This window comes from Triturus cristatus, chromosome 2_1 (assembly GCF_964204655.1).
Source record: "Triturus cristatus chromosome 2_1, aTriCri1.1, whole genome shotgun sequence".
Classification (NCBI taxonomy): domain Eukaryota; kingdom Metazoa; phylum Chordata; class Amphibia; order Caudata; family Salamandridae; genus Triturus; species Triturus cristatus.
In genome coordinates this window covers 871,613,059-871,639,216 of record NC_140581.1, presented here as the reverse complement: position 1 = coordinate 871,639,216, position 26,158 = coordinate 871,613,059, and the positions used below count along the sequence as shown (strand labels likewise).

Sequence of the window (26,158 nt, the reverse complement as noted above, 5' to 3'; positions counted from 1 at the left end):
TTGCGCTATGGTGCAAGGGTGCCTGCGTTGGCGCTAGGCAGCTAAAGCTAGCACCAGCGCAGGGGGAAAAGCAGGGTTGCACCATATTCTAGTAAATATGGTGCAGCCCTGCGTTTCTAAAGTGACGAAGCGTGTTGTTAGCCTTCTTGGCTTAACAACATGCTTCGCCACTTTATTGTAAATATGCCCCAGAGAGTTGCGGTTTTCCTTCAAAATTTGTAATCCCGGATTTAGTTAGTAACTCCCTCCTTTTAACAGTCGAATTAGTAATTAACTGGCAGATACAACGCATGTTTAGTATTTCGTTCATATTTTAAATCCTGCATTTCTGTGCACTGTATTAACAAACTTGGACATGGTCAGCCTGTACACATGGGAAATAATGTTAATATGCATAAAAGTAGTTAAACAACTGATTTATGTTTATGATACCAGTGTGGCTTAATGATGCACGCCTTCTCTACAGGTACTGATTAAAACTTTCTGTCCTGGGGCGATAATGTCATGCCAGGCTCTACAGATAGCACATTGGTAAATTGTCTAATTTTCCTAAATGTATTTTGTGCGCGGTGCACACATCTTTTAATGGTTTCTATTTGTTCCTTTCAGAGGCATGGACCTTCAAATACATTGTATCATTTGGTCAGGGATGTCAAAAAGGTAAGAGGCAGGCCGTTAAGCGGCAAGGTAATGTACTGGAATGTTCCTTGTGGTAGAGACAGCCGCCATTTTGCATGAGCTTTTCAGATCATTTCCATCTCCTTTCTCATCCATACCCACACTTTTAACATCACTCTCTGTATGAAATACTGTTTGACAGTTATCTGCACACTATTCATACACGCCATGTCCTCACTAGGAAACCCGCCTTGGTAGTCGTAGAAGCTTTCGGTGGTGTTTTTTTGTTAGTAGATCAGTAGATACTTCTGTGTAGTGTCACGTGTGTGAACTTATGCTGTCGTTGAGGGTTTCTTTAATGTTTCCAACTTGTTAAAAATATTTCCCAGTAAATGGTCAAAAAAGTACTTTTTTTTTGTCTTCAGTGAGTCAGATTATTTATTTTGCTTCAGTCACTCCCACTGCAACGACTTTTCTATTGCAGTTTTTGCCTTTACCAATAAAACTTGACCCCTTTCTGTCCAACATAAGGGTAAGGATGAATTGTACACATGCCTGGGACCCCTTTCTAAATCTTCTTGTCTGAGAGTCTATAAGTGCACTTTAAATATTTCTTGAACGACCAATTATCTGTACGAAAATTGCCCTTCAAACACAAGGCATATTTGAAAATAGGATAACTAAAGCCTTTGTATCCCTGAGCCATCAAGGTACTTTTGTGTCTGCTATCAAAAGCTAAGTAAGCATTGTTAAATTCTCTGGGAGCTCCTAATACCTATACACAAGGCACTCCTGGGAGATCATGCACACTTGTGTTCCACTCCTTTACACTTTTGTGATGTTGTGAACACTGTGAAAGCCCGAGAAGCACATGGGCGCATGTGGGTGGTTCTTTGAGCAGGAGGTCTTCACGTGGAGTCTGCAGTGGTGGAGATAGACCTGTTTGAGGTCATGTATGTCGAGTGGCACTGCACTGAGGCATACCAATTAAAATGTGCATGAGGGTTCATATTGCATAAGGAACAAACTAAGTTACGCAATGAACTATGACAACTTGCCGTCAAAACTGCATGCTGTGCACTGCCATGGACTGCCACAATATAGATAAAGTTAACAAAGTTAGCCGCTTAACAATCTTGTGTGACTTATACTGGGGCAATATGTCTGTAGGTCACACGGACGCACACTGGGAAAAAAAAAAGTTTATTCCTGTATGTAAGTACACATTCAAAGCTCTTGTGTGCGTCCCTGGCAGCGGTATTGAGGTAGACATAGATGTTACACTCACGTTACAGCAGCCTATTCCATTGTTTATGGAACATAATGCCACATGCAGATTTTGCCACTTTGATTTCATGTCCCAAACATCTCTGTCATTGATTGATATGTGTACTTTGAGTGCTATGTTGTTTTACAGAAGACAGATCAAAGGCATTTTCTGAGCAACCTTCGCTGTCACATTAGTTTTGAAGTGAAAATTGTGAATATTTTTGTGTACCTGTGCTCTCACTGCGGCTCCCAACCTCTTGTGTTTGTAGATGCGTTTCTTGGGTCCACCATAGAAATGCAATTTATTGATATCATTTGTTTACATGCAGTAAATAACAGAAACCAGCATTGGCAAAACAAACAAGTCTCAATATTGTTCCTCAGGGACTGCAATCAACCCTTTCCCACTGTAGTCTGCAGCACTTTAGGCCATTAATGGACATCCCCTGAGTTAGAAACAAAGGGCCAGATGTACAACACGCAAAATTGTGCCTCTCAAATTGCGAGACATTTGCAAGGCTCTATTTTGTATGTACAACAGTGTGTTTAACACTGTTTGCGATTCCCAATGGAGTGGCAAGTTGCGAGGCTCATGAATATTAACGAGCCTCTCGCAATTTGCGAACCCATTGGGAATGGCAGGCCCTCCCAGGGATGGTGGCCTGCTGGGCTAAGCAGACCACCATGTCTGGGACTACTTTTAAATAAAGCATTTTTTTTTAATGCAGCCAGTTTTCCTTAAAGTAAAATGGGATGCAAAAAAAAAAAAATGGAACGTTGTTGTTTAATTTTTTAAGGGCAGGCAGTGGTCCCTGGGATCAGTGCCTGCCCTAAAAAAATATTTTTGGAGCCAGTCACAAAGGGGAAGGGGTCCCCTGGGGACCCTTTCCCATTTACGACTTCACTACCACCCTCTTGAAGAGGACGGGAATCTGCGAGTGTTTTGCGACCGCAATTGCTGTTGCAAAACATTCATACATGGCTTTGCTGTCCCTATTAGGAAGGGAATGTCCCTTCCTAATAAAGAGTCGCAATACACCATTATGCGAGTCGCAAATTATTTGCGACTCGCAAAATAGTGTAAGTACATGGCCCAGACTAAAATTGCATGCGCAAACGGGTCGCAAACCCGTTTGCGCATGCAATTTTACGTCGTACATCTGGGCCAAGAGTTTTCTGGAGTAGTCTGTAGTTCATAAAGCCATTATTTGAGGTCTCCTAGACATAACGTGGCCCTTTTTTACAAAACTACTACCTCAGGGCATGTGTAAGATTTACACACTGCAGAAGTGGACCTATCAATCAATCAGGGATTTTGAAGCGCGCTACTCACCGGTGAGGGTCTCAAGGTGCTGGGGGAGGTGGGGACGAGCAGCTCTGTAGGTCATTCAAAGAGCCAGGTCTTGAGGTCCTTTCTGAATTGGTGCAGAGTCAGGCTTTGTCTGATGAGAAGGGGGAGTTTGTTCCAGGTCTTGGTCGCGAGGTTGGAGAAGGATCTGATCTCGTTCTGGCTCTTTGAATGCGGGGGACCGTGGCTAGTGCTAGGTTGGCAGAGCGGGGGTTTCTCTTGGGGCGTGGAAAGAGATTTGTTCGTTGAGGTATTGGGGTCCGGTGTTATGGAGGGCTTTGTAGGTGTAGGTTATGTATAGTAGGTTACATAGGTTTTATATAGTATGATAGCTGATTTAGATATGGTAGGTAGTTATGTTCTGGCACGTATGGTAGGCCAGATATATTGTATTAAGTATTGCATATAGGTTGGCATGGTAATTTAGGTACGCTATGCAGGTAAGATATTGTAGGTATGGAGGTAGGGAGATATAATGGAAATATTATATGGTATGGAGCTAAGTATGGTAAGACTGGTAGGTAAGTAGATATAGTACGTAGGTTTGGTAAGTATGGTATATTAGGTATGATAAGTTGTCTATGGTCAGTAGGTATGGTAGATATGATATTTTAGTTATGGTAGGTTTGTTAGGTTAGGTAAAGAATAGGTGATAGGTATTGTAGGTAGGCCTAGTAGGTATGGCAGGTTGATAGAGGAAATTAGGTACAGTAAGTAAATAGGTAGATTAGGTTTGCATTTTCGTCTGTCATATAAAGGTTTGCACTTCTAAAGCATTTTCTGGATTTCTTGCTTGCAAATCAAACCATTCTTAATGAGGAGCAGAACCGTGTGCTCTTACTATTAAAGTACATGTTATGCTAAGATAATTAGTTTATTATTTTTGATGCTGTAAATTGCTTAAGTTTGTTGACATATAAAAATAAACTGCTGTTCTCTGGGAGAAGAAAAAGAAAGGAGTGTTATGAAATTGTGAGAGAAGATGAGGTTTGCATTGAAAGTGGAGAACTTCAAAGGAGTGCTCAGCGAACTTATGCATAGTATATCCTTTTGTCAAAAGGGCCAGCATGTATGTCACGTCTGTAAAACATCCTGTCCCCCCATGTTTACTTTGTGAATAAAAAAAAACTGTACATGTCAACATGACAACAAAGTAAAAGAAATCAACTATCAAATGGTGGTTAGTGACTAGCACTGTGCCTTTAGTTTATGAAAGCCTCGGGCATCCAAACAGCAAGTAGTAAAGGCATGAATCAGCCATGCAATTGTCATTATGCCAGCAAAGGTAATTCATCAAAGAATGCAGACTGGGTCTTAGTTTCAAGCATCTGCGGTTTAACAAAAGGACTAAATGATCCAGTCACCAAGAAATCCAAAAGGGATGCTTATGGGGCAATGTAACCATCCTCAAAAGATGTCATGACCGTGACAGACAGCCCATTAACCATGAAAAGCAACTCAAAGTCAATGACTGATGAGGGCTGATCTGAAGTCAGCTATTGATGACAAGAAGACTCATAGGGGAGTCAATTTAAAGCTGTCTAAAGAGGGCTGGATCAAGACTGCACTCTCTGTGCTTCTCAATGCTTCCTTTTAATGTAATAACATCACATATGGTAACACAACATAACATAACATAACATAACATAACATAACATGCAATTTTGTAAAGCACACATGCACGCCAGCAAGGGCTTCTTGGCACTGACCGAAATAACAGATGCTAATATTACAGTTTAAAGAGATGTTCTGTATATTATGCCGTGTCTATAAAACTGGGTTTGCTTATATAGAATAAGAAATAGGGTGTAGAAGACAAATAATTTCTTAATACTTCATGTATCATTACCAAGGATGCACACTTTTCGGCCATGAACCTGCCTTTATGTAATAAGGCCATGAAGCTGCCTAGATGTAAAGATCTTCATTTGCAAAATCATGACAGAATCACAGTTCACATTCTTCCCTATGAGCCATCCTTGGTTTCACAGTTCGTCCTGTCTTTCGATTTTCCTTTTACCTCCAATACCATCGATTCACCTAATTATTTACTTATACCTTGCACATTATGCGGAATGACTAAACAAACCTAATGGTCCTTTTTATCCTTGGTAGCCATCTCAACCGTGATTTATCCCCACTCTTTCGTCCCCGCATTCATCTCCTTTCTCGTCTTCTTGCCTCATCACGGGCCCAAATCAGAACCAACCAAACTGAACTTTGCTCTGTTAAATATTTTCACTTTTTAAATTGTTTTTCTTTCCTCCAGTTTAATGTACGTTTGCCAGGTGTCCTCTTGATATCCCAGGTTTGAGCGTGCTATCTTCAACTTCTTGAATTCTGCAAGAAGCTGAAGACCTAGCTTTTTGAGTCGGTCCACTAGGTCCTAGGTTTGGCAAGACGCTCCCCTGCTGAACACCAGGATACCCTCCCGGGTGTTTGTGCACTTTATAAATCTACATATCATAGCATAAAATAATGTATAAATAAATACATAACAGCAGTGAATTGAGATTGAGGGTACAGCCTTAAATAATATATCCCTAATCTATAGAATGGCATATGGGCTCCTCTCAGCTTACGCATTTCACTTGTCTTCCACTAACTCCAACTCCGCCAATTCCACATGCGTCCCAAGTGCACATTTGATTTTTATTTTGGGGACTTTTGAGAGTGGCCACTACAACACTCCTTTAGTTTCACCATTTTATAATCAAATAACTCTGTGTTGTGTGGATCTGTGCCTATTTCCATGTGCTAGAATTTAATGACCCATGAAAGTCTACATCCATGTGTCTAGGCAGCTTTTACATCTTACCTTTTATTCAGTGGTAGGCTTGGTGCAAATCTGTGCAGGACATTCAAACTCCCACCTGCAATCACTTTGATGGGAGGATCAAAAGACGGGTGGCCAACTCAGACCAGCGAGCCTACAAAAATGTATAGTCATTTCCTAACCAACTTACCTCACTAGACAGAACTCTGTCACTGCAATCATGATCCAAGGCTTCAAGGGGAAGTTGCTCCATTTTGCTCAGGGGAGGGCCTCCTAGCTCAAGTACTCATAATGAAATGTACTGAGAATGCAAGCACCAAACAAAGGGGCTGATTAGGATGGCGGGTGGACTTTAGTCCACCCGTCATCCCAGTGCAAACGGGACCGGCCACCAGACGTGCGGCGGTCCCGCAGCCCTGATTAGGATGCAACTGCCACCCTGGTGGTCGCATTCCGCAAGTTAACATTGCGGCGGTTGCTGCTCACAGCAGCACCTGCCGCAATGTCCAAATGACATGACGTGCATTCCCATGCACAACGTGGCAGGCACCGCGCAGTGCCTGCCACCTTGTGCATGGCAATGTAGGGGGGTACCATAGGTACCCCCCAAGTGCAGCCCCCCACCCCTCCCGGCAGCCCGCAATGGGCCCCCAGAGTGATTCACCACCAGCCTTTCCATGGCCGCCTCGCCGCCAGGGACAGTTTAAGGATTTGGGGGGCCCTGGGCCAAAGGTATGTGGGAGCCCCTGTTCGGAGAATCTTTGAATTTATGATCTAATTTCAGCTCTTTCATGCCCTCGTCTGCTAGGACACTCACAGTGCAGAGGCACACTAATCCAAATTCTAAATGTGTTTACATCTAATATTCAGGGATTGTGATGTGAGTTTTCAATATAACACAGCAGCAGCTCACTGATATTACTGCAACCTGAGACACCCTCCCATTTCTTATATGTCAGGTCTGGTTCTGATCTAAATGAAACGTGTTTTTAGGGATGTTGCAATAAACAAACAGAACGTTTCTTTGGAAAATGTCTGTTTTCACTGCCACACAACACACACATTAAAAATAAATTGAAAACTGTATTTAAGACAATCTGTTTAAGAATTATTCAAGGTCATTAGAACAAGCCTCCCCTGCAGAACAGAGGTGGCTCTATCATGGGGCCCCCTGGGCCAAGGACCACTTTGCCCATGCCTTAAACCGTCTCTGCTCGCCGCCATGGAAAGGCCCTAACAGCAATACATCCTAATATGGATGGCGGCGCCAGCTAGGCACGGCCACCATATTAGGGGCCAATTTCGCCCGGCTGGCAATCGGAACGATTGCCGACTGGCGGGAAAGCGGCGGACGCACTTTGCGTCCGCCGCAAAACCCCCCACCATAGTAATATGGCGGGGGGTTTCACTCGTTACGATGTCGTGACGGTCGCCACCGCCAGCTCGGCGGTGGTGAACATCACAACATCATAATGAGCCCCTTAGTTCCTTTTTTATATATTCACAAGTTCAGTGGACAAGAAAAGGTGCAATCAACAAGGAATGACAATGCAGTAGACAAAGAAAATACAGTGGAAGATGAATACTAGATCAGACTGGATGTTATTTTCCATTCTCTTTTTCATTGGTAATTCCACAGATTTCAGTTATTTTCTTTCTGAAATTTCTTGGTCTTCTAACAGCATGTTTATCATAATAGTATTAGGAAGGGAACAGCCACCATGTGTTCTGCCGCTTCATTTGGCTCCCAGGCCTGGAACATTTTCAAGGGTAAAAAGAAAATGTCATGAGTTTAAAGTTCAGTGCTTATTGAAGTAGGAAAATGTTATGGTCACTGTCCTGGCGAGGGCATGGAGGTCTTAGCAGAAGAGAATCACAGTGTCTCAAGACAAGAGGAGTGACAGACATTAAATCAAGCCCTACCCCTTAGATCATACAGAGCAAAAGATAAGGCTCAATTGGGACTGCTTCATAGAGCTTATTGAATAGCCTAAAACTGAGCTCTTTGCTTAGTGGCTACATAGTGGCGTAACAAAATTTGAGAAGGCCCCCTGCAAAGTACACAGAGGGCCCCCCTCAGCGGGCCACCACCTACCACTCTTGCTGAGAAGGCCCCTTGGAGCTCTGCCCCCCCCCACCCCGCACCACAGTGACTGAGGGGGATATGTTATGCCACTGAGGCCACTGGAATGGCGCAAAGAATGTCCGCCAGACCCTATAAACTTTCATTCCAATAATGAAGCATGCAGGTGTGGATGGTGCCTCCTCTTGGGAACGTTGTGGCAGAGGCAGTGATTGCCCCAGCAGTGGCAAAGGTGCTCGGTCAAATGCTGCTCTGTCACTGCGAGACGCCCCACTTCCTGGTTCTTGCACAGTTGATTCCATCGCTCAGTTCCAGCAGTTCCCAGGTACATTTTAAAGACTGTGGTTCTTATTTCAAGGAATTGGGTGGAGTATTTACCACACATGGTAAATACCATTACCAGGGGTGGTTCCTGCATGAGGGCGTAGGGGGCGGAGCCTCACCAGTCTTGAGGAAAGGAGAGGGAGATTAAAAGACTGCTCTGAGGCAGTACAGTAAGGTCTGGAAATAGCAGTGCAGCCCAGCTGTCTACAAATACATGCTGCACATGCGAGGTGGACGACTTCAGTATCGCCCAATTCCCGCATGTGCAGTGTGCACCTGTGAGGCAGAGGTGAGGGCAACGAGGTGCTGCCTAAAGCAGCAGTTTTTCCAGGTCTCCGGTCGAGCACTCAGCTCGCCCGGATCTGTGACGTAGTTGAGAATATTCTTCTAGTATCCCGCCTCCTCCTCTGACTGGCTGACCCTTGATACTGTCAGCCTATGAGAATAGGAGGCAAGATTTTCACGTCCGTTGCTGAAGGCTTTTGCCTCCTGTTCGTTCTTTGGATCTCTGTCGACTCGTCTCCAGTCAGCCCTCCAGTGCGGCCCACCAGATTCCCGACTCTCTGCGCTACAAAGTTGTGTCATAGAGAACAAGTGTTTACAAAGAGGTGAGCATGTCGCGCTGACTAGATGTGTCTTTTGTAGCCAACTCTGCTGTTATGGCTCTCTATTGGGAGCTTTGATTGAAAACAGCCAGGTGGGGTAAAATATCTGCCTCGTTTTACATAATTTATCCTACAAAAAAATACCTAGTCACCCGATTTCTCAGCCCACCAGTTCCTTGTGTCTCTTCTGGTCACTTTTCTCTGCCCCTCCCTCTCGCACAGGCTACCTCACTGCGTCAGCCTGTACCAGCTGCTACCACAGGCCACCTCACCCTGCCAGCCTCAGACAGCTTGCAGGAGGCCAAACAGTGATGCAGCCTTCAGCATGTGGGTGGAATGGGAGTAAGGCCCGAGAATGGTGCCTGTGTGTGCGAGACCTCTGGTAGCGTCCCGGAAAGGGCTAGCAGGTGGCTATGATTGGCTTCATATAGCAGGAGGGACAGTGCAGTGTGGTCAAGCTGATCTACACAGCGGTTTAACAACTGCTAATTTCGAGTCGTTGTGGACCTCAGCAGTGGCTAGTGAACTGTTCAAAATATCATTGATCACTGGGTTTAGGCTATCAACAACTTTATGAAGTATACAAGGGGGCAGGGATCATGAGGTGATCCTGATTTGCAGTCTAAAATAGCCTGGCGTGACTGAGGTAAGGTAACTCCATAGAAAGTTGTCAATGATGCTCCTGTCGGGGGATTGTTCCTTGTCAAAATATTAGTTGAAGGGGAGCTGGTTCTAAACTCATGTTAAATGGCCTGTATTTTTTCGTCAAAAAAAGAGGATATTATATTGCATAAGGTTTTAGAGGGTGGAATACCCCTGATCATTGCTTTGGGTTGAGAAATGATTTTGTAAATTTAAAGATGTTGTTTTGGTTGGATTGGGCTTTGTCAATCTGGGAGGAGAAATAGGTCTATTTGTCGCGCTGACTAGATGTGTCTATTGTAGCCAACTCAGCTGTTATGGCTCTCTATTGGGAGCTTTGATTGAAAACAGCCAGGTGGGGTAAAATAGCTGCCTCGTTTTACATTGGATAATTTATCCTACAAAAAACTATGACTAAACTGTGTAGAGAGAAACAACAGGTTCCAAAATGCAATGCGCAGCTAACTAAAGAGTCAGGACTGTTAGTGAGAGCAACTGTGAGAGGATTAGTGAAGGAGCCACAACATATAAGGGTCCTTTTGACTGAATGAGGTGACAGCGCATTTCAAAACCCAAGCGCACCTCATTAAATAAAGGAATATTTTGAAAGGCCGTTGTTTTTCACTCCTTTTTATTGGAAATGTATCCATCACAGCCTTCATTTTCATGTGCCACTGCAGTGTTATTGGTGCAATATCTACTATTAATAACAACCTAGGCTCGTTTTTTTAACATCATTTCTTCACTATTTAGTACATCTTTTGGAGTTTGCTCCTCAGTTTGATGCAATATTCGTGTTTTCGTTTATGCTGACTTTGTCCATTTGGTCAGTGCTTCGCTGGCTGCCTCTGTGCTGTGTGTGTGGTCTTTCAACTCACTGTAGTGATGTGTGTGCACTTTCTAATGTACGAACAATAAGAACTAAACTTTGATCCATGAACTCAAAGGTTGGTAGTCTGTTCTACTTTTGTTTAGTGAAATTTGATTAGGCCGTAGGGAGTGTTGTAGAAGGTTATGTGCTTCACTGCTTAGTGGCTCATTTGAGCACCAGGAAGCCTTTCCTCTCAGAGATACAGAATTCGGCGTGCATCTCGGCATACTCTCGCCAATCAGCCCCCTCTCATTACTTCCACAGTTCCTCCCTTCTCACTTTACCAATGGGCCTGAAAGCACGGTGAGGCATTCAAACTGCGGCATCTTAGCGCTATACAAAGCACGGAAAAAATCCACAATACGTTTGATTTGAGTAATGCAATAGAGATAACAGGGGTGACCTTAGTAGGACCCACGGGGTGTAGAGGGGCCGGGCCGGGGACTTTTTCAATGCAGTGTTGTGATTGGTTATGAGTGTCCTGTTTAGTCCCTCGACCAGGAAATGGGAGCCTGGACTTGTTCTCCAGGCAGGCTGTAATGCACCCTGCATGGAGAACGGGCAAAGTGCGCATGACTGGTTTGGGCGGCCTGAGAGGGCCGACCAAACATAAATTGCACACTTAGGAGTGGGCAAACCACTCTTCCCCTGCCCTGCTCCGCGAGCAGAGCAGCCCCGCCCACCTGCCCACCCGCAAAGCAGAAGGAAGCTTAAAATGATAATCACTTAAAGTTATTGTCATTCTATGCTTCTTCTTCGCACTTCTTGAAAGCAGTGGGGCGATGCTCCTCCGCCATAAAAGAGGAGCCACCACTGCAGTTTACCCCAAAGAGTCACAACCATCTACAATGTAATTGGAGGAACCCCTTATATGATCATGTTTGATCGAACACCTATTAGAAGTATGTTTCGAAACTCATTGATAGCAAATGTAAGTAAGATTCGCCCACTCTCGGCTTTGAGTGGCTTTTGGATTGTCCTTTAAAAATGTATCGGTGGTAATTATAATTTATCAAAGATTATGATCATTATTTCCACCCATGCGTTGCATGGCAGCAATTTGAGAAGAAATGTAATTAGCCACTTGCCTGAAGTCCAGTGCCCACCTCATTTCATTTTGAAGATTTAAGTAAGTGTTTATGTAAAAGTGTACTAAAAAAATAGCATTGTGTAATTGTTTATTCAAAAAGCTGTCCTTTCGTTCAGTAATTTGAGTAAGGACAGAAGCAACAGCCTGGCTTAGAAAAGAAATTCCAACAAGACAGTGTCTATTGTCTTTATTTAAAATACATGGCTCAGTCCCAAACAGCTATTACATTTGATGCAAAATGCCGGCTAGATAAAAATGAAAGTCTTTTTTTCTGTATAAAATTCAAAATATCTGCATCACGCAAAACCCGCTGTCAAATCCTGCTCATTAATCACATGTTTTGCCAGGACTGCTGTGACGCGATATGTCTTGTCAGAACATACATTCGGAAACATTTGAATCTGCGTTAGTGTACATTTCTAAATTAAAGCACGTATTTACGTGAAGCGTAGAATCAGTAATAAATGTAACCGATGCTTGCCGGTGGGCACCGCCAGCACATCATTTAGAGAACTGGGACTTATTTAGCACCATGCTGGAGAAACAATCAATTATTAAACAGGAGAGTGTGCTTGCTGCCAGCAGTTTCCTACAGATTCCCGTGACTTCTGCCACCCAAGTGGTCTTATTTTTTGGCCAGTGCTTCTCAGGAATGAAAAGAAAAAGCTGAAAGGAATGGAGGAGAATGATAAAGGTCACTGGAGGTTACTGGAGTGCAGTGAAACTGGCAGCAGCAGCAGTAAGTCAGTGGCTATAAAAATTGACATCAAGGAGATTATGTTCTTTTTTTTAAGAACAGTGTCAGTTTCCCTGGAGCTGTGCACAGACACCAACAAAGAAAACTTCACTTAGACAAAGACCGAGCACAGCAAGATTTCCTATTGCTCAAGGGTGTAAATAATAAATATCACTAGGTGCAGCAGGTGCAGTGACACTGGTACCCAGCGATGTGAGTGGCACATTGCACCCTAATTGTCTATCCTTTAATACCCAGAAGGGGACAAATTTCCTATTTTTCAAAATATTCTTCGTGGGAACGTCCCAAGTCCTTAGGGAGAAGATGGGCTTGAACGCAACTCAGGTCAGGTATTATATGCAGTATATATTTTGTAGTAGAAGATGGTGGTGCTAGTGGCAGAAGTGGGAGGAGCACTCTTAACAAATATATTGAGTACCTAGACTTATCTTTTTACAAATTAAGCACTGCCTAGAATCTATTTGACTTGGGAAAAGCATGTACTCAGTATTGGCAGTTGATAATGGTGCTTCTTATCAAAGTTAGTAAAAAGAAAGTGGGAAACCTAATATACCATTGGAGGCTTGGGAAATGTAGCTATTGATAGGTAAATATGTCTACAAGGGTTTTGATTCAAAAGACTTAGTCAAAACCGATTGAATAGATCACCTTGTTGTCAAGCCCCCACAGGTAGCTAACAATTGAACAATCAATAATTAAATTTGCACATTTATATCACGATGAATCTACAGTGATAATTCTAAAAACGAGTGTACATTTTTCAAAATGTGAGCTTATTTACTGTGAACAAACAAAGGGTACAAAACAATATAACAGAACATAATGACCGAGGTTAATAGATGATGTACAGAAGTTGAGACCTCAGAGTCATATATGTAAACATCTATTCCAAGATACTTTCAGGACAGAAAATGAATCTGAACACAACAGAAAACAATTCCTTAGAAAATTAATCACTGGGGAAATAGATGAGCTGGTCGACGTTTCGATCTTGCCAGCAAAAATGTCAATCAATCGATCAATCAGGGGTTTATATAGCACGCTACTCACCCGTGAGGGTCTCAAGGCGCTGGTGAAGGGGGGGCGCGGCGGCTCCGGGTTAGTCGAAGAGCCAGGTCTTGAGGTCGTTCCTGAACATGTGCAGGGTGGGGGGAGCGTCTGAGGTTCACAGGGAGCTTGTTCCAGGTTTTCGCTGTGATGTAGGAGAAAGCTTTCCCGCTGGTTCTCTTTCTGCGGATGCAGGGAACCTCTGCCAGGGCGAGGTCGGTGGAGCGGAGGTTCCTCTTGGGTACGTGGAAGGATAATCTCTCGTTGAGGTAGTTGGGTCCGATGTTGTTGAGGGATTTGTAGGCGTGGGTGAGGAGTTTGAAGGTGACCCTCCTTTTGACGGGGAGCCAGTGGAGGCCTCGTAAGTGTTGGGTCATGTGCTCATGGCACGGTGTCCCAAGGACGAGTCTGGCTGCGGCGTTTCTGGATGGTTTGTAGTTTGTGTAGAAGAGTTTTGTTGATTCCAGCATAGAGGGTGTTGCCGTAGTCCAGTCTGCTGGTTAAGAGTGCATGGGTGACGGTCTTTCTGCAGTCGGGGGAATCCATTTGAAGGTCTTTCGGAGGATGCAAAGGCAGTTAAAGCTAGCGGAGGCGACGGCGTTGATTGGGCGGTTCATGGAGAGGGAGGAGTCAAGTAAGATGCCGAGGTTCCGAGCATGGTCTGTAGGGGTGGGTGGGCTCCCAAGGGCGGGGGGCCACCAGGCGGTGGTGCAGGGTCCGAGGATGAGGATCTTGGTTTTCTCTGAGTTTAGCTTCAGGCAGCTGTCCTTCATCTAGGCTGCCACGAGTCTGGTGTCTTCGGGATTCTTCATGAGCGAGAGGATGAGTTGGGTGTCGTCGGCGTAGGATACGATGTTGAGGCATGCTGTCTGACGATGGCGGCGAGGGAGGCCATGTAGATGTTGAAGAGCGTGGGGATGAGAGATGATCCCTGGGGTACCCTGCAGCTGATTTCCGTGGGTTTGGAGAAGAAGGGCAGGAGTCGGATTCTCCGGTTCTGTCGGAGACGAAGGATCGGATCCAGTCAAGGGCGGCTTCTTGTATTCTCGCATCGTGAAGTCTGGCAGCGAGCGTGCGATGTGAGACAGTGTCGAAAGCTGTGGATGAGGGCCGCGGTGTGTCCCTGATCCAGTAGCATGCAGATGTCATCGGTAGCGGAGAGGAGGGCGGTGTCGGTGCTGTGGTTGCTGCGGAATACAGACTGAGAAGTGTCCAGGATGGAGTTCTATGAAGGCGGTCAGCTGGGTGTTTACTATTCTCTCTGTGACTTTGGACGCAAAGGGGAGGAGAAAGATGGGCCGGTGGTTTTTCAGGTCCGTAAGGTCAGCAGTTGGTTTCTTGAGGAGAGGATGTCCGTTAGACCATCTTCAGGACGATGAATAGAGAGTTATGATTGACCCTTATGTCTGGTCAAGCAATATGTTTGTTGAACCAGGTGAATCGCAAAGGTTAAAAAACTTCCGGGTCACTGACACCGGAATAATACCTTGTTCGAGGATTTGGTCAGTTTCCAAGCTAGACGAAGCAGTCTCACCGAAGCAATCCAATATGACTTGCTGACGGAGAGGCTTGCTCCAGTCAAACGGCACACGTGGGGCAAAGCTCCTTTCATGAACCACTGTCACTGCAGACGACAGTGACCTGGAAGTTTTTTAACCTTTTCGATTTGTGGGTCAATCATAACTCTCTATTTATCGTCCTGAAGATGGTCTAACGGACATTTTTGCCACCAAGACCGAAACGTCGCCCAGCTCATCTATTTCCCCAGTGATTTATTTTCTAAGGAATTATTTTCTGTTGTGTTCAGATTCATTTTCCGTCCTGAAAGTATCTTGGAATTGATGTTTACATATATGACTCTGAGGTCTCAACTTCTGTACATCATCTATTAACCTTGGTCATTATGTTCTGTTATATTGTTTTGTATCCTTTTTGTTTGTTCACAATAAATAAGCTCACATTTTGAAAAATGTACACCCGTTTTTAGAATTGTCACTGTAGATTTATTGTGATATAAATGAGCAAATTTAATTATTGATTGTTCAATTGTTGGCTACCTGTGGGGGCTTGACAACAAAGTGATATTATCAAAGTTGTTTCCTTTCTTATGAGAATGTAATTTGCTATTTTACACCAATGCTGTCTATGACAACCTTTTTTTCCAGCCTCATCACCTCAGCACCCATTCGAACACTAGCTATGGTTACCACAGGGGTGTGATGCGCCCTGAATTCACACACACCAAATCTATGACATAATTCTTACTGAAACTCTCCTCCTCCCTTAATCTCACATTCCACATATCCACGCCCATCCGAAAACCTAGACTCTCTCTTCAAACTCTCTGTCTACCACTCCCTGCAAACAACAGCCTAAATATTCAACAGTAACCTTTAGGTGTTCTAACTAGGTCTTCATCCAAAGTAGTAACCAGGAAGAATAACTACTCCCCACTTGGCCCTAAATCCGGAAAGGCTGTGAACAAGGAAGTCAATTTTTCTGTTTAAGGGGTATCAGTTCACCCCACCTCTAGCTTTCCTCTATTTTCTCCCACATCCCACCTCTCTCTTGTTCTGATCTGAGTCTTTTTTATCCTTTCATCCTTCCTGTGTCTTGCTTCTCCTTTTGTCTCTCTCCTCTTCTTTTTGCCTTTCTCTGCTTGTGTCTTCACCTCTCTCGTCTCCTTACTTCTTTTATCTCTATTCCTACTTCTTCTCCCTCTTCTCTTGCCTCCCCAATCCTTGTCTTTTCTTTCTCCTTCAATTACCTGTGCGATGTTTGATTTTATCACTGCATGTCTCATCCCTCTCCCTATTCCCTTTATCTGTCCCTCACTTTCGCCCATTTAACTCACCTGCCCATTTGCCCTTTTACTCCATCTTACCTCCCCTACTGTCCCTGTTCTTCCCTTTCTCTCCTTTCCTTCTTTCCTCCTTTCCTTTTTTTCCTCCCTCTCTCTCCTCCCCCTCTGTTACTTCATTTTTTGCTCCTGGACAGTTGCTACAACAAGAATAAACTGGTTTAGTTAGCTTTAGTTTGGACAAAGATAATCAATAATTTAGGTCAACGTTACCCAGTTGTGTGCCAGTAAAATTACAAAAATGAACCAAAAATGGGAACATTTAACAAAATAAAACTATCGGTCAGAAACGGCACGTTTGATGTTTTTCATTCATAAATGCCAAGATTACTATAAAGTGTAGTGGTTTAAAAATTAGTTTTTACAATAAAAAATTGTGTTCTAATGCTTTCTGCACCAAGCGAAATACATTCCGGATTATTAATAAAAAAAACGATTGATTCAGTTCATGCAGTCTTCAAAGTCTGTTATGAAATGTCATTTTCAGATCTTTCTTTCAGTTTTTTTTTTAACTTATGGTAAGAAACTTCTTATTTAGTATAGAGAGATGTTGTGAGCTTACAGGAAACACAGGTGAAGCCCTCCAGCAGAAGCATCTCATTAAAGGACGGTACAGAAGAAACGGCAGCCGTATGTATGCTTGCTGTTAAAAGAGAATGAAAGCGTCGTATCAGTGGCGTAACACAGGCCCCCGCAACCCCTGCGGTGCAGGGGGGCCCTGAGCTGCAGGGGGCCCCCTCAGCACAGTACTTTCGTCCGAGAGCTCCTGATAAAATTCGGAGCGGGCCCCTCCCTGCACCTTGTATGGGGGCCTCCTCAAATTTCGTTACACCACTGCGTCGTATTGTTCGTGGATGCTAGGAAAGGGTCTACTGGACAGAACTCCCTAACGCTGTATTTCGCAGGAGTTCAAACAGACTTTTAGGGCACACTGGGGGTTGTAGTTCTAAACAGGCCGGCCGTTGGTAAGAGGTAGGTGTACTACAAACCCCATAAAGAGTATTCAGGGCAACGAGCGAACCGAACTGAGGCTGTCTGCAGGGCCGGACTGGGAACCCAAAACAGCGCAGGCAATTTCCTCAGACCAGCCCCTGGGGAAGCACTGCCTGGCCCTGGTAGGCTGGATACACCTGCTTGCTGCTTTTGCTACTGGGTTCGATATTGCAGCACTACTGCAAAACTGGACCCCAGTAGCAAAACCGACCCCCACCCTTCCAGCCTCCTGGGGAAACGCCAATGCCCGCTATGGCCAGACCAGCCCTGGCTGCCTGTCACACTGACTAGCTCCACTCGGTTGCTTTTCTCGATGCCCTGGGGTCCTAGTAGCATCCTGTACCCCCAATCAAGCTGGTGGAGCGGGTTTCACCAATGCCACTGTCTTCATCTACACCCTTCCCCAAACCTTGTCAGAGCTTCTCTAACACCCGTCAAACAAAGTTTACACAGTTGTCAGTGTCCTTCAGTTCAGACCCCAGACTTTCACTGACGCCATTTCAGAATATGCATTGAAAAATTCAATCTTAAACACTACGCTCTTTGGTACATGCAAGATTTCAATGCAGGTAAGTGACTAATATAAACAACTCCTAGATCGATGGAAATCCATGCATTTATCAAAAATCTATTAGCTCTTAAAATTGCATGCTGAGCCCACATTAAGACAATCCCTGATGCTGATTAAGAAAGACGTGTTTTGTTAAACCCATTACAGAACTGAATATATTTACTCCCACCTTACAAATCAGTTGACTCCTAGAAATCACAGTTTCAAATTCTATTGTATGTTTTCGTCTACAGTACAGGCAATTTAATTAACCACATGGGAAAATATTACGTGTCGCGCAAACATTCTAATAAGCACAAGCTATCATTAATTCATCTTTATATTAATTTCAGGTAAAATTATCATATATACTCAAACTATATACATCATAATCAATAACCAAACACAACACAAACAAAAATGGAATATGTGTAACACTCAATCAAATTGATAAACTGTCATACATGCCACAAACCACATAGTACAAGCGATTATATGTGTTTAAGGTGGTGATAAAATAGAGTTTATGATTTTTTTTATCAAACAATTTTGATTACAATTTGGCTTTCACAGGCTATGAGGGTTGGTGGATTATGCAGGTGATCTCTCACATTCAAAATAGCCATAAATACACTTCTGTCGAGTTCAAGTGTAGATCTGTTTTCAGGGTAGAAATGGTAGGAAGATTGTGGGGCACTACCAACATAGATGGAGGCATATCATAACATAACAATATGTTCATGAGCATAAGAAGCAGATACATGTTTCAAATGCAAATTAGAGTTACATTTGTGTTGCAATATATAGATTTGCACATTTCCAAAGGCATAAATAATTATGCGTGTGAATCATCCTGGGAGTATGAGACAGTCGAACATTCCTAGAATTATTCATGGAATTCTGTGAGAGCAGGACAATAATTCAGAGTGTATGCCTAATACTACATGCATCTCTAAATCAAATGAGGGAAGGAAGAGTAAGATATTTAGCTGAGGTCATACACCCTGGCTCCTCCCAGGAGATGGTTCACTATTTATCAAGATCGGGGTAGTTCCTCCTCTAACAAGTGGTCACAGATAGTTGAACCAGATGGCTTTTATATGTGTTGCAGAAAGATCTGAAGATCAGATCTTGGTGCCCTCAGACACCTGTTAGGGTGTCATGCTTCATCATTGGGCACTCCTCGTCTGACCGGCGCTGCAATGCCTGACGGGCCTGGGAGTTTCTTTATCAGAGATCTTTTGATCTGGAGATACCATACAGATGAATGCAAGTGAGGGAAATAAGTGAGTGTGGTGAGTGAGTGGTGACTAAAATAGGCTGTGGTAACCTAAAAAAATCTTTATAGGGAAAATATACCAGGACTAAGTAAAAACAGTGGTGCTATCATGTGGTCTTGAAGTACCAGGATAGCTACTTGTCAAGTGTGGTCAACATGTTTCTTGCCTTGAACGCCCCATATTCGAGCGGCACTTCATCAGGACCAAGAGAAAGTACATTTTTGTCCCTATCTGGGGCTGTAGGTCTTCTTTCTAATAAAGCTTGGCCTCTCAATGTGTACAGGTATACCCCTGGATGGGTGCCAGGCAACGATTCCACCTAAAAGAGGGAAACACAATGTGGACACATCCTCTTTGTTTTTAAATGCATCTCCCCGAGCTTCGACGCATTCAAGGTACTGTCATTGGGTCTGCGTGATCCCTGTATCCGACCTGTGCTCCATCGCTGTTAGACTGAACTTTTTTGATTTGCCCTGGTCATGCGCGACCAGATAGCCCCATTTGAAGCTATTGACTTCTAAGCACTGCATTAAGATTTAATCTGGGAAACTTCATAACTTGTCTTGTGTATGTTGTATTTTTGTCCATTTTGGTCTTGCTTTCCTTAGATAAATATTGACTATTTTCCTAAACTGGTGTGGAGTACTTATGTGGTGTTTTCACTGTGTTACTGTGTGTGTCTGTGTACGCAAATACTTTACCCATTGCCTATTTAGTTTTGTCTGACTGCTCTGAGCCAAGCTACCAGAGGGTGAGCAAAGGTCCATTTTAGTTCGTACCACACTTACCCTGTTTAGGACTGTGGTTCCTGCTTGTACAGGGTGCATACCTTTGCCAACCAGAAACCCAATTTGTAACTTATACAAATTGTGTTTTTCTGGAGTTTATGTTATTTATCTCAAACAGGTTTGCTAGAACCTTGAGTGATAAGGGTTAATCCTAAAATCGAAAGGCCAGTAATATTTTGTTTAGTATTATGGTCTGTCATTTACACATGCATGTTAAACAAAGTATGCAGGCAATGCTATCAAACCTGTTTTTATTGTATGCTGAATGTAAGCTGGGCTAAATACAACAGAAATAATAAATAATGAGCTGAATAATCTTTAGCAATACCAAGACCCCGCAACTTGCAATGAACATGCCACTAAAATTCTCTTCCATCAACAAGTTAATTACCAACGTTGCCTTCAGTCCCACAACGTTAGTGACTTCCTCCTAAACAACTCACCCAGCATGTCCTTGAACGTCATCTTTATATAAAATGCTTTTCAATCTTTCTACAGGATGAGTAGATCCTTCACAACACCTTTCAAACAGGACCTGTCCTTTCATTCCTGTAGTCTTTATGTGGACCATGATGACCTCACAAACAAACACCCTATCACTCATGTCCTTTTTCTCAGCAGGATCTTGGAAAGAGCAGTGTGATATCAAACCAAATGCTGCCTACTCTTGAAGGTATATCAATCAGGACCTCTATTAACTAATAAGCACATTGTCCCTGCTTGCACCACATTGCACCTTTAACCCCTTGCCTGCTCATGGCGGAACCACTCCGTCATGAGCCACGGGCGCCGTGTGCTCATGACGGAGTGGTTCCGTCATGCTGCGGCCGTTGCGGCCGCTCCTCCCACGCGGCGCTGATTCCCCGCCTGTGCAGGCGAATAATGCAAGTGGGCGGAGTCGTGACGGAACCACTCCGTCATGAGCACAACGCGCCCGTGGCTCATGACGGAGTGGTTCCGTCACGAGCATGGTGGCGCCGCGCTCACCCCAAACCCCCCCAGCACTGCGGCAAAATTTGTGCCGCGGGGAAGGAGTTAAGCCTATTACAATAAATGCACTGCCCCCAGGGCTGGCACAAAAGTGCGTTAGTGAAAGATGCAGTGGCTGCTTGAAGCACCTGCTTCATCTTTCACTGTGGAGGCAGCACCCTCCTGCAATTCAAAGGGGAACAGAGATCTCCCTGCAGGCAAGTGCAGTGACACACTGCACTCACCTGCAGAGGGGATGCCTGGTGTGTCCATGGGATGTCCTTTCGCCACTCCAGAGTGGCACCATTGGGGGTGTACTGACAGTGTGCCACCTCTTAGTAGCATATAATCAGCGAGCCTCCTGGCAGCTTTTCTGCCTCTGCGCCCACATCCCTAATTTGTCATGGAGATAAAGTGTTTTCCTCATTTGCATGGGGTCATACCCAAATGCAATTATGGGAATTCTCCCTTGAAATTGTGCTGGTGCAATATGTGCGCTGGTTCTATCTGTATTACAGAATGTACGCACAAGCATCTGCACTGCCTTCTGTTATATGGCAGTGCTCAAAGGGTGCAGAAAACAGGCCTGATGTGCCCAGAGGGCACTCACTATATATAATGCAGCCCATGGTGTCTGATCCCACTTCAGCACAGAAGATGCCCAATCCAGGTTGTCAAGAACACCTTCGAGATCACAGACAATGATAACCCGCTGGCCCTCCCTGATATTTAAGTGGCCTGCCATATGGCTGATCAACAAAGTCTACTCAACACCATTCCTGTTTGCACAGGTACCACTCAACCAGTACTCATCTGATTAACCTCTTTCCTAGCAGAGAGCCAACAATACATTCAGAATAACTCAAAATCAAGACCATGCCCTTTAAATATTGAGTCTCTGCAAGTTCTCTACTAGCCCCTTCAATTGGATGCTGCTCACCAGTAATCCCAATGAAACCCTCTCTATGTCAGGACTTAGAAACCTTTCAGAAAGTGGGATCATCTTCAGTGGGGCAAACCAGCAAGTTGAGGAAGACTGGCGATTCGACATTGACTGCTGTGGCTTCAACGGTAACCCTGTTCTTTAATTGCTCTGCAGGATGAAAAGTAGCAAAATGTTTCTAGGTCCAATTCTTGCAATGTTGGGACGGGGGAGTACACTCTAACACCAGCCAAGGGTTCACGACCTGAGGGGCACCACTTGAGGGTTAGGACTCACTCTACCAGAGGTCAGCAGCAAGGTCAAAAACAGGTCCAGTTGGAACTGGTCAGCCAGGCAGTTGCAAGGAGAGAGTCCTCTGGAAGCTTGTTGTGTCATGTATCTCAAACAGGAGATTGGCCAACTGACCTTTGGAGTCATGTCTGGAGTCCTGGGTTCAAGGTAAGCAAGTCTAGTCTTCCTTCAGCATCTTCAGACAGCAGGGCAGTCCTTCTGATTCTTCACAGGTCCAGGAGTGTTCTGAGGAGAGGTCTGGGGGGTCAACTTTTATGCCCAGTGCCAGCCTATGAATGGAGAGCCTTTGTCCACTCAGTAAACCAGTTATTGTCAGTTCCTTCCATCTCACTGGCTTTAGTGCAAGCCTGACTAGAGGGACAACAGAGAGGCAGGCCTAGGTGTAAGCTTTATCTGCCCGTGAGAAGGTAGGCCTGCTTTGAAGCTCGGAAATGGATGCAGCCACCAGGCCTTCCTGTGAAGAGGAGTCCCCCTCAACACATCCAGAGGCCTTTGTCCACTGTCTAAGAGTAATACAGATCTCACCATAGGGGAGCCATTAGGGGTAAGGTGACAGAAGGACACTTGCAGGAAAGCCTTTTGGTTTTAGACAGGAAAATAACTTTTTGAAAGTATCATTTCCCAAATAGTAATTTAAATCCTACTTGACCATTAAGTTGGATTTTAATTTACTATTAAAATGAGTCTTTGAACCATTTTTCTAGCTATCCCCAAACTGAATATAGCACTTATTAACGGTAATAGTGTAAACCAGTGCTAACCTATGGGAGAGCCGGCCTTGCCACAGTGAAAAATGACTTTGGAGGTTTTTCACTGCCAGGACATGTAAAACATTAAATATGCATGCCCAACTTTTTAAATACCATTAACTATGCCCTTTGGGATTTAAAGGCCTACTTTAGAGGTGACATATTAGTATTAAAAAGGAAGGTTTCGGCCCGACAAAAAGTTTTTTTTGACAGACCGAAATGACAGTTTAAAAAATGCACAGCCAGGCTGCAGTGGCAGGGCTGGGACAACCTACCGCAGTGGGTGGCACAGTGAGTGCTGCAGCCATTTATTAGCATTTCATTTACCTGCCCTAGGTACAGGTGGTACCATATACTAGGTACTTATGATGAAATGAGATGTGCCAATAATGTGTATGACAATTTTACCATGTTTAAAGGGTGGAGCACAAGCACTTTATAACTGGTTAACAGGGGTAAAGTGTGTTTTTTTAAGCGCATATACAACAAATCTTTTGCTAACATAGTTGGGAAGAAACTAAAAGGAGGGGTAGGAAAATCAACAGATTAAAAAGGTAGGATATTGAACTTTTGTCAAAACGGGCATGTTGGAAGGGAAGCAAAGTTCACAGGGGAAATTGTTCCGCCCTCGTGCTGCCCATGCTAAGAACACCCTATTGCCATTTATGTTGGTCTTGGTATTGGAATAATTAGCAGGAATGGACCACGAGGATGAAGAGATCTTGCATGAGGGTAGCAATCCAACATGGTAGATGGAAAAGCAGGATACACAGCCAATGCAAAAGTTTAAATATGGGAGAGATGTGGTACCAATGCAAAGTGCGAGGAATAAGATGAGTGCCTGTATTTTGGACTGCCTGCAAATGTCTTAAAAGTTTGTCTAGGAGTCTCAAGCATCTGACCATTCCATAGTCCAAGCGAGGATGTACTAATGCCGAGACTATGGAAATGTGGAAGTAGTTATCAATATCAGGCAAATTTCCCTTAGTAATTCCAGTTGCCAGAAACAAGATGAGGCCGCTTTGGTGATCTGCTGTTCCAACGTAATTGAATTAGGTTCCCAAGCTGGATACTGCTTTTACAGAATCAGGGAAAGGGTCTGTTAGATCTGGGGGTCTCTAGTTGGCAGGGTAGGTACCACTGTCCAAGTAGGGACCCTTGCTTCTAGTCAGGGAAAGGGGGATACACTGTTAAGATAACCCCTGCTCACCCTCTAGGTAGCTTGGCCTGAGCAGTCTAGGCTATCAAAAGCAATGTGTAAAGTATTTGTACCAACACTCACAGTAACACAGTGAAAACACCACAGATTTACTCCACACCAGTTTTAGAAAAATAAGGTATCTTTACTAAAAACTTCAGAAGACCAAATACTCCAGAAAAACCAACATACAATTAAAAAGGTTACTTTAAAAATAGTTCAAGAGTTTGCAGAAAGTACTCCAGGATGTCAAAATCAGTGTCCTGCACAATGCGACTCTTAATGCACAAAATGCGACACTTTCGTGCCCAACAGTACCTGTAGTTGCGATAAGGTTCCCAAAAGCTATAACAAGGAAGATGGCAAAGGCGATGCGATACTCCTGAGATCCTGGGGAGGCTTTGCAGCAGCCCTGCTTCACGCAGCAGAGGTGGATGCGCCGGCTCCGATCTGTAGGGGGAGGATGCGATGACTTTGGCCTTCGTTGCGTAGGTTTCTTGGGGGGAAGCTTCACGCACAGGTTCGATGCGACACTCTTCGATGTGGTGCGATGCGTGGCGCAGCGTTGCCTTCCGGCGCCGCAACTCTCGATGCGCCACGGAACGGGACTCTGCGTCGACGCACCCGATGACTGGAGACTTTTCACGCACCGGCAGTGGTGCGGCCCGCAAACTGGTTCTGCGACAACCCTCGCAATGGCCGGAATCTTCACGCTTCGGGACGATGCTCGACGCACTCGGCGATGCGGGGACCCTGCGTGTTGCGATGGTGCCGCGATTAAATTTTCCTCGCACTCTCGTCTTGCGACACGCAATCGGATGATGCGTTGGGTACCAGTCACTCTTGTTCACGCTTCTGCTTCCCAGCTCCCAAACACAGCAAAACGACCTCCTGAGGCCCCAAGACTGGGCCAGCACTCCAAGGCAGGTCAGAACTCTCTCAGCAGAGTTCCAGGGGAGCTGGTGGTGAAGTCCTTTTGTTCCTGGGACTTCTTAACAGGGAGCCAGCTCTTCTCAGGCCCTTGGAGATCAGAATCAAAAGAAGGGGACACAGCAAAGTCCTTCCCCTCTCCTTGGCAGCAAAGCAAAACAGCAAGCAAGCAGTCTTCTCCTCTTCAGTCCTTTTCAGCTTTCTCCTTGGCAGAGGTTTCTTCTTAGTTCCAAAGTGATCTAAAGTTTTAGGTGTCTGGGGTCCTCTTCTTATACCCCTCCAAGTCTTTGTCTCTCTTTGTTCCAGTGGGGGGATTCCCCTGCTCAAACCGGTTCCTGGGTGTGCTCTGCCCTGGAGCACCTGGTTCCTTTCAGAGTGAGGGGCAGGGTCGTTAGACGCTCAGCAGGAGGTGGAGCCTTCTTTGTGCCAGCAGAGGCAGAGTCCTCAGCCTGGCCAGCAGGGGGTGGAGCCAGCATTGTGTTTGTCAGGGGCAGCCCTATTCAAACCCAGGGACTACTCCTCCCACCCATCTAAAGCAGATCTCCCTATTCACCCTGCTGCTGACTCATCCAGGCTCCTGGAGCCACCTAGCCCATCACATGACACCAGTCAGCCAACCAGCACACAGGCACACAGGAAGGTTAAACAGGAGAATAGCTACTTTCTAAAAAGTGCTATTCTCACACAGTGAATTTAAAAACCATCTTGCTAAAAAGATGTATAATTAAATTCTGAACACAGAGATACCAAACTTGGATTTTCTATCTTGCCCTTATGGGAAGATAGGCATGTAAACAGCCTTCCCCATTCTATCCTATGGGCAAGATAGCCTCTCAGCAGTGAAAACGAAAATGGCTGTAATTCACTACCAGGGCATGTTACACACCTCAGTACATGCCCTACCTTTCAGATACACTGCACCCAGCCCAGGGGGGTACCTAGGGCCACCATAGGGATGCCTGACATGTACAGAAAGGGAAGGATAAGGCCTGGTCAGTGGGTGCACTGGCCAGGTCGACATGGCAGTCCTGGACTGCACATAGGCACTGCAAGCAGGCCTAAGACATCATTTTAGCGCTACTCCTGTGGGTGGCACAATCAGTGCTGCAGCCCACTAGTAGCATTTGAATCACCAGCCCTGGCACACGCAGTGCTCTTTACTAGGGGCTAACAGGTG

The 26,158-nt window shown here is 44.8% G+C and overlaps 1 protein-coding gene across 1 annotated transcript in view; it reads left to right on the top strand.

Annotated features, from left to right (window-relative positions):
• Window positions 1–26,158, top strand: part of TRPM3 (transient receptor potential cation channel subfamily M member 3) — a 1,363,437-nt gene that overhangs the window by 1,052,633 nt on the left and 284,646 nt on the right. Inside the window, exon 12 of the mRNA XM_085633017.1 lies at window positions 610–660. Within this exon, the coding sequence (XP_085489143.1) occupies window positions 610–660 (51 nt within the window). The remainder of the gene's footprint in view (window positions 1–609; window positions 661–26,158) is intronic.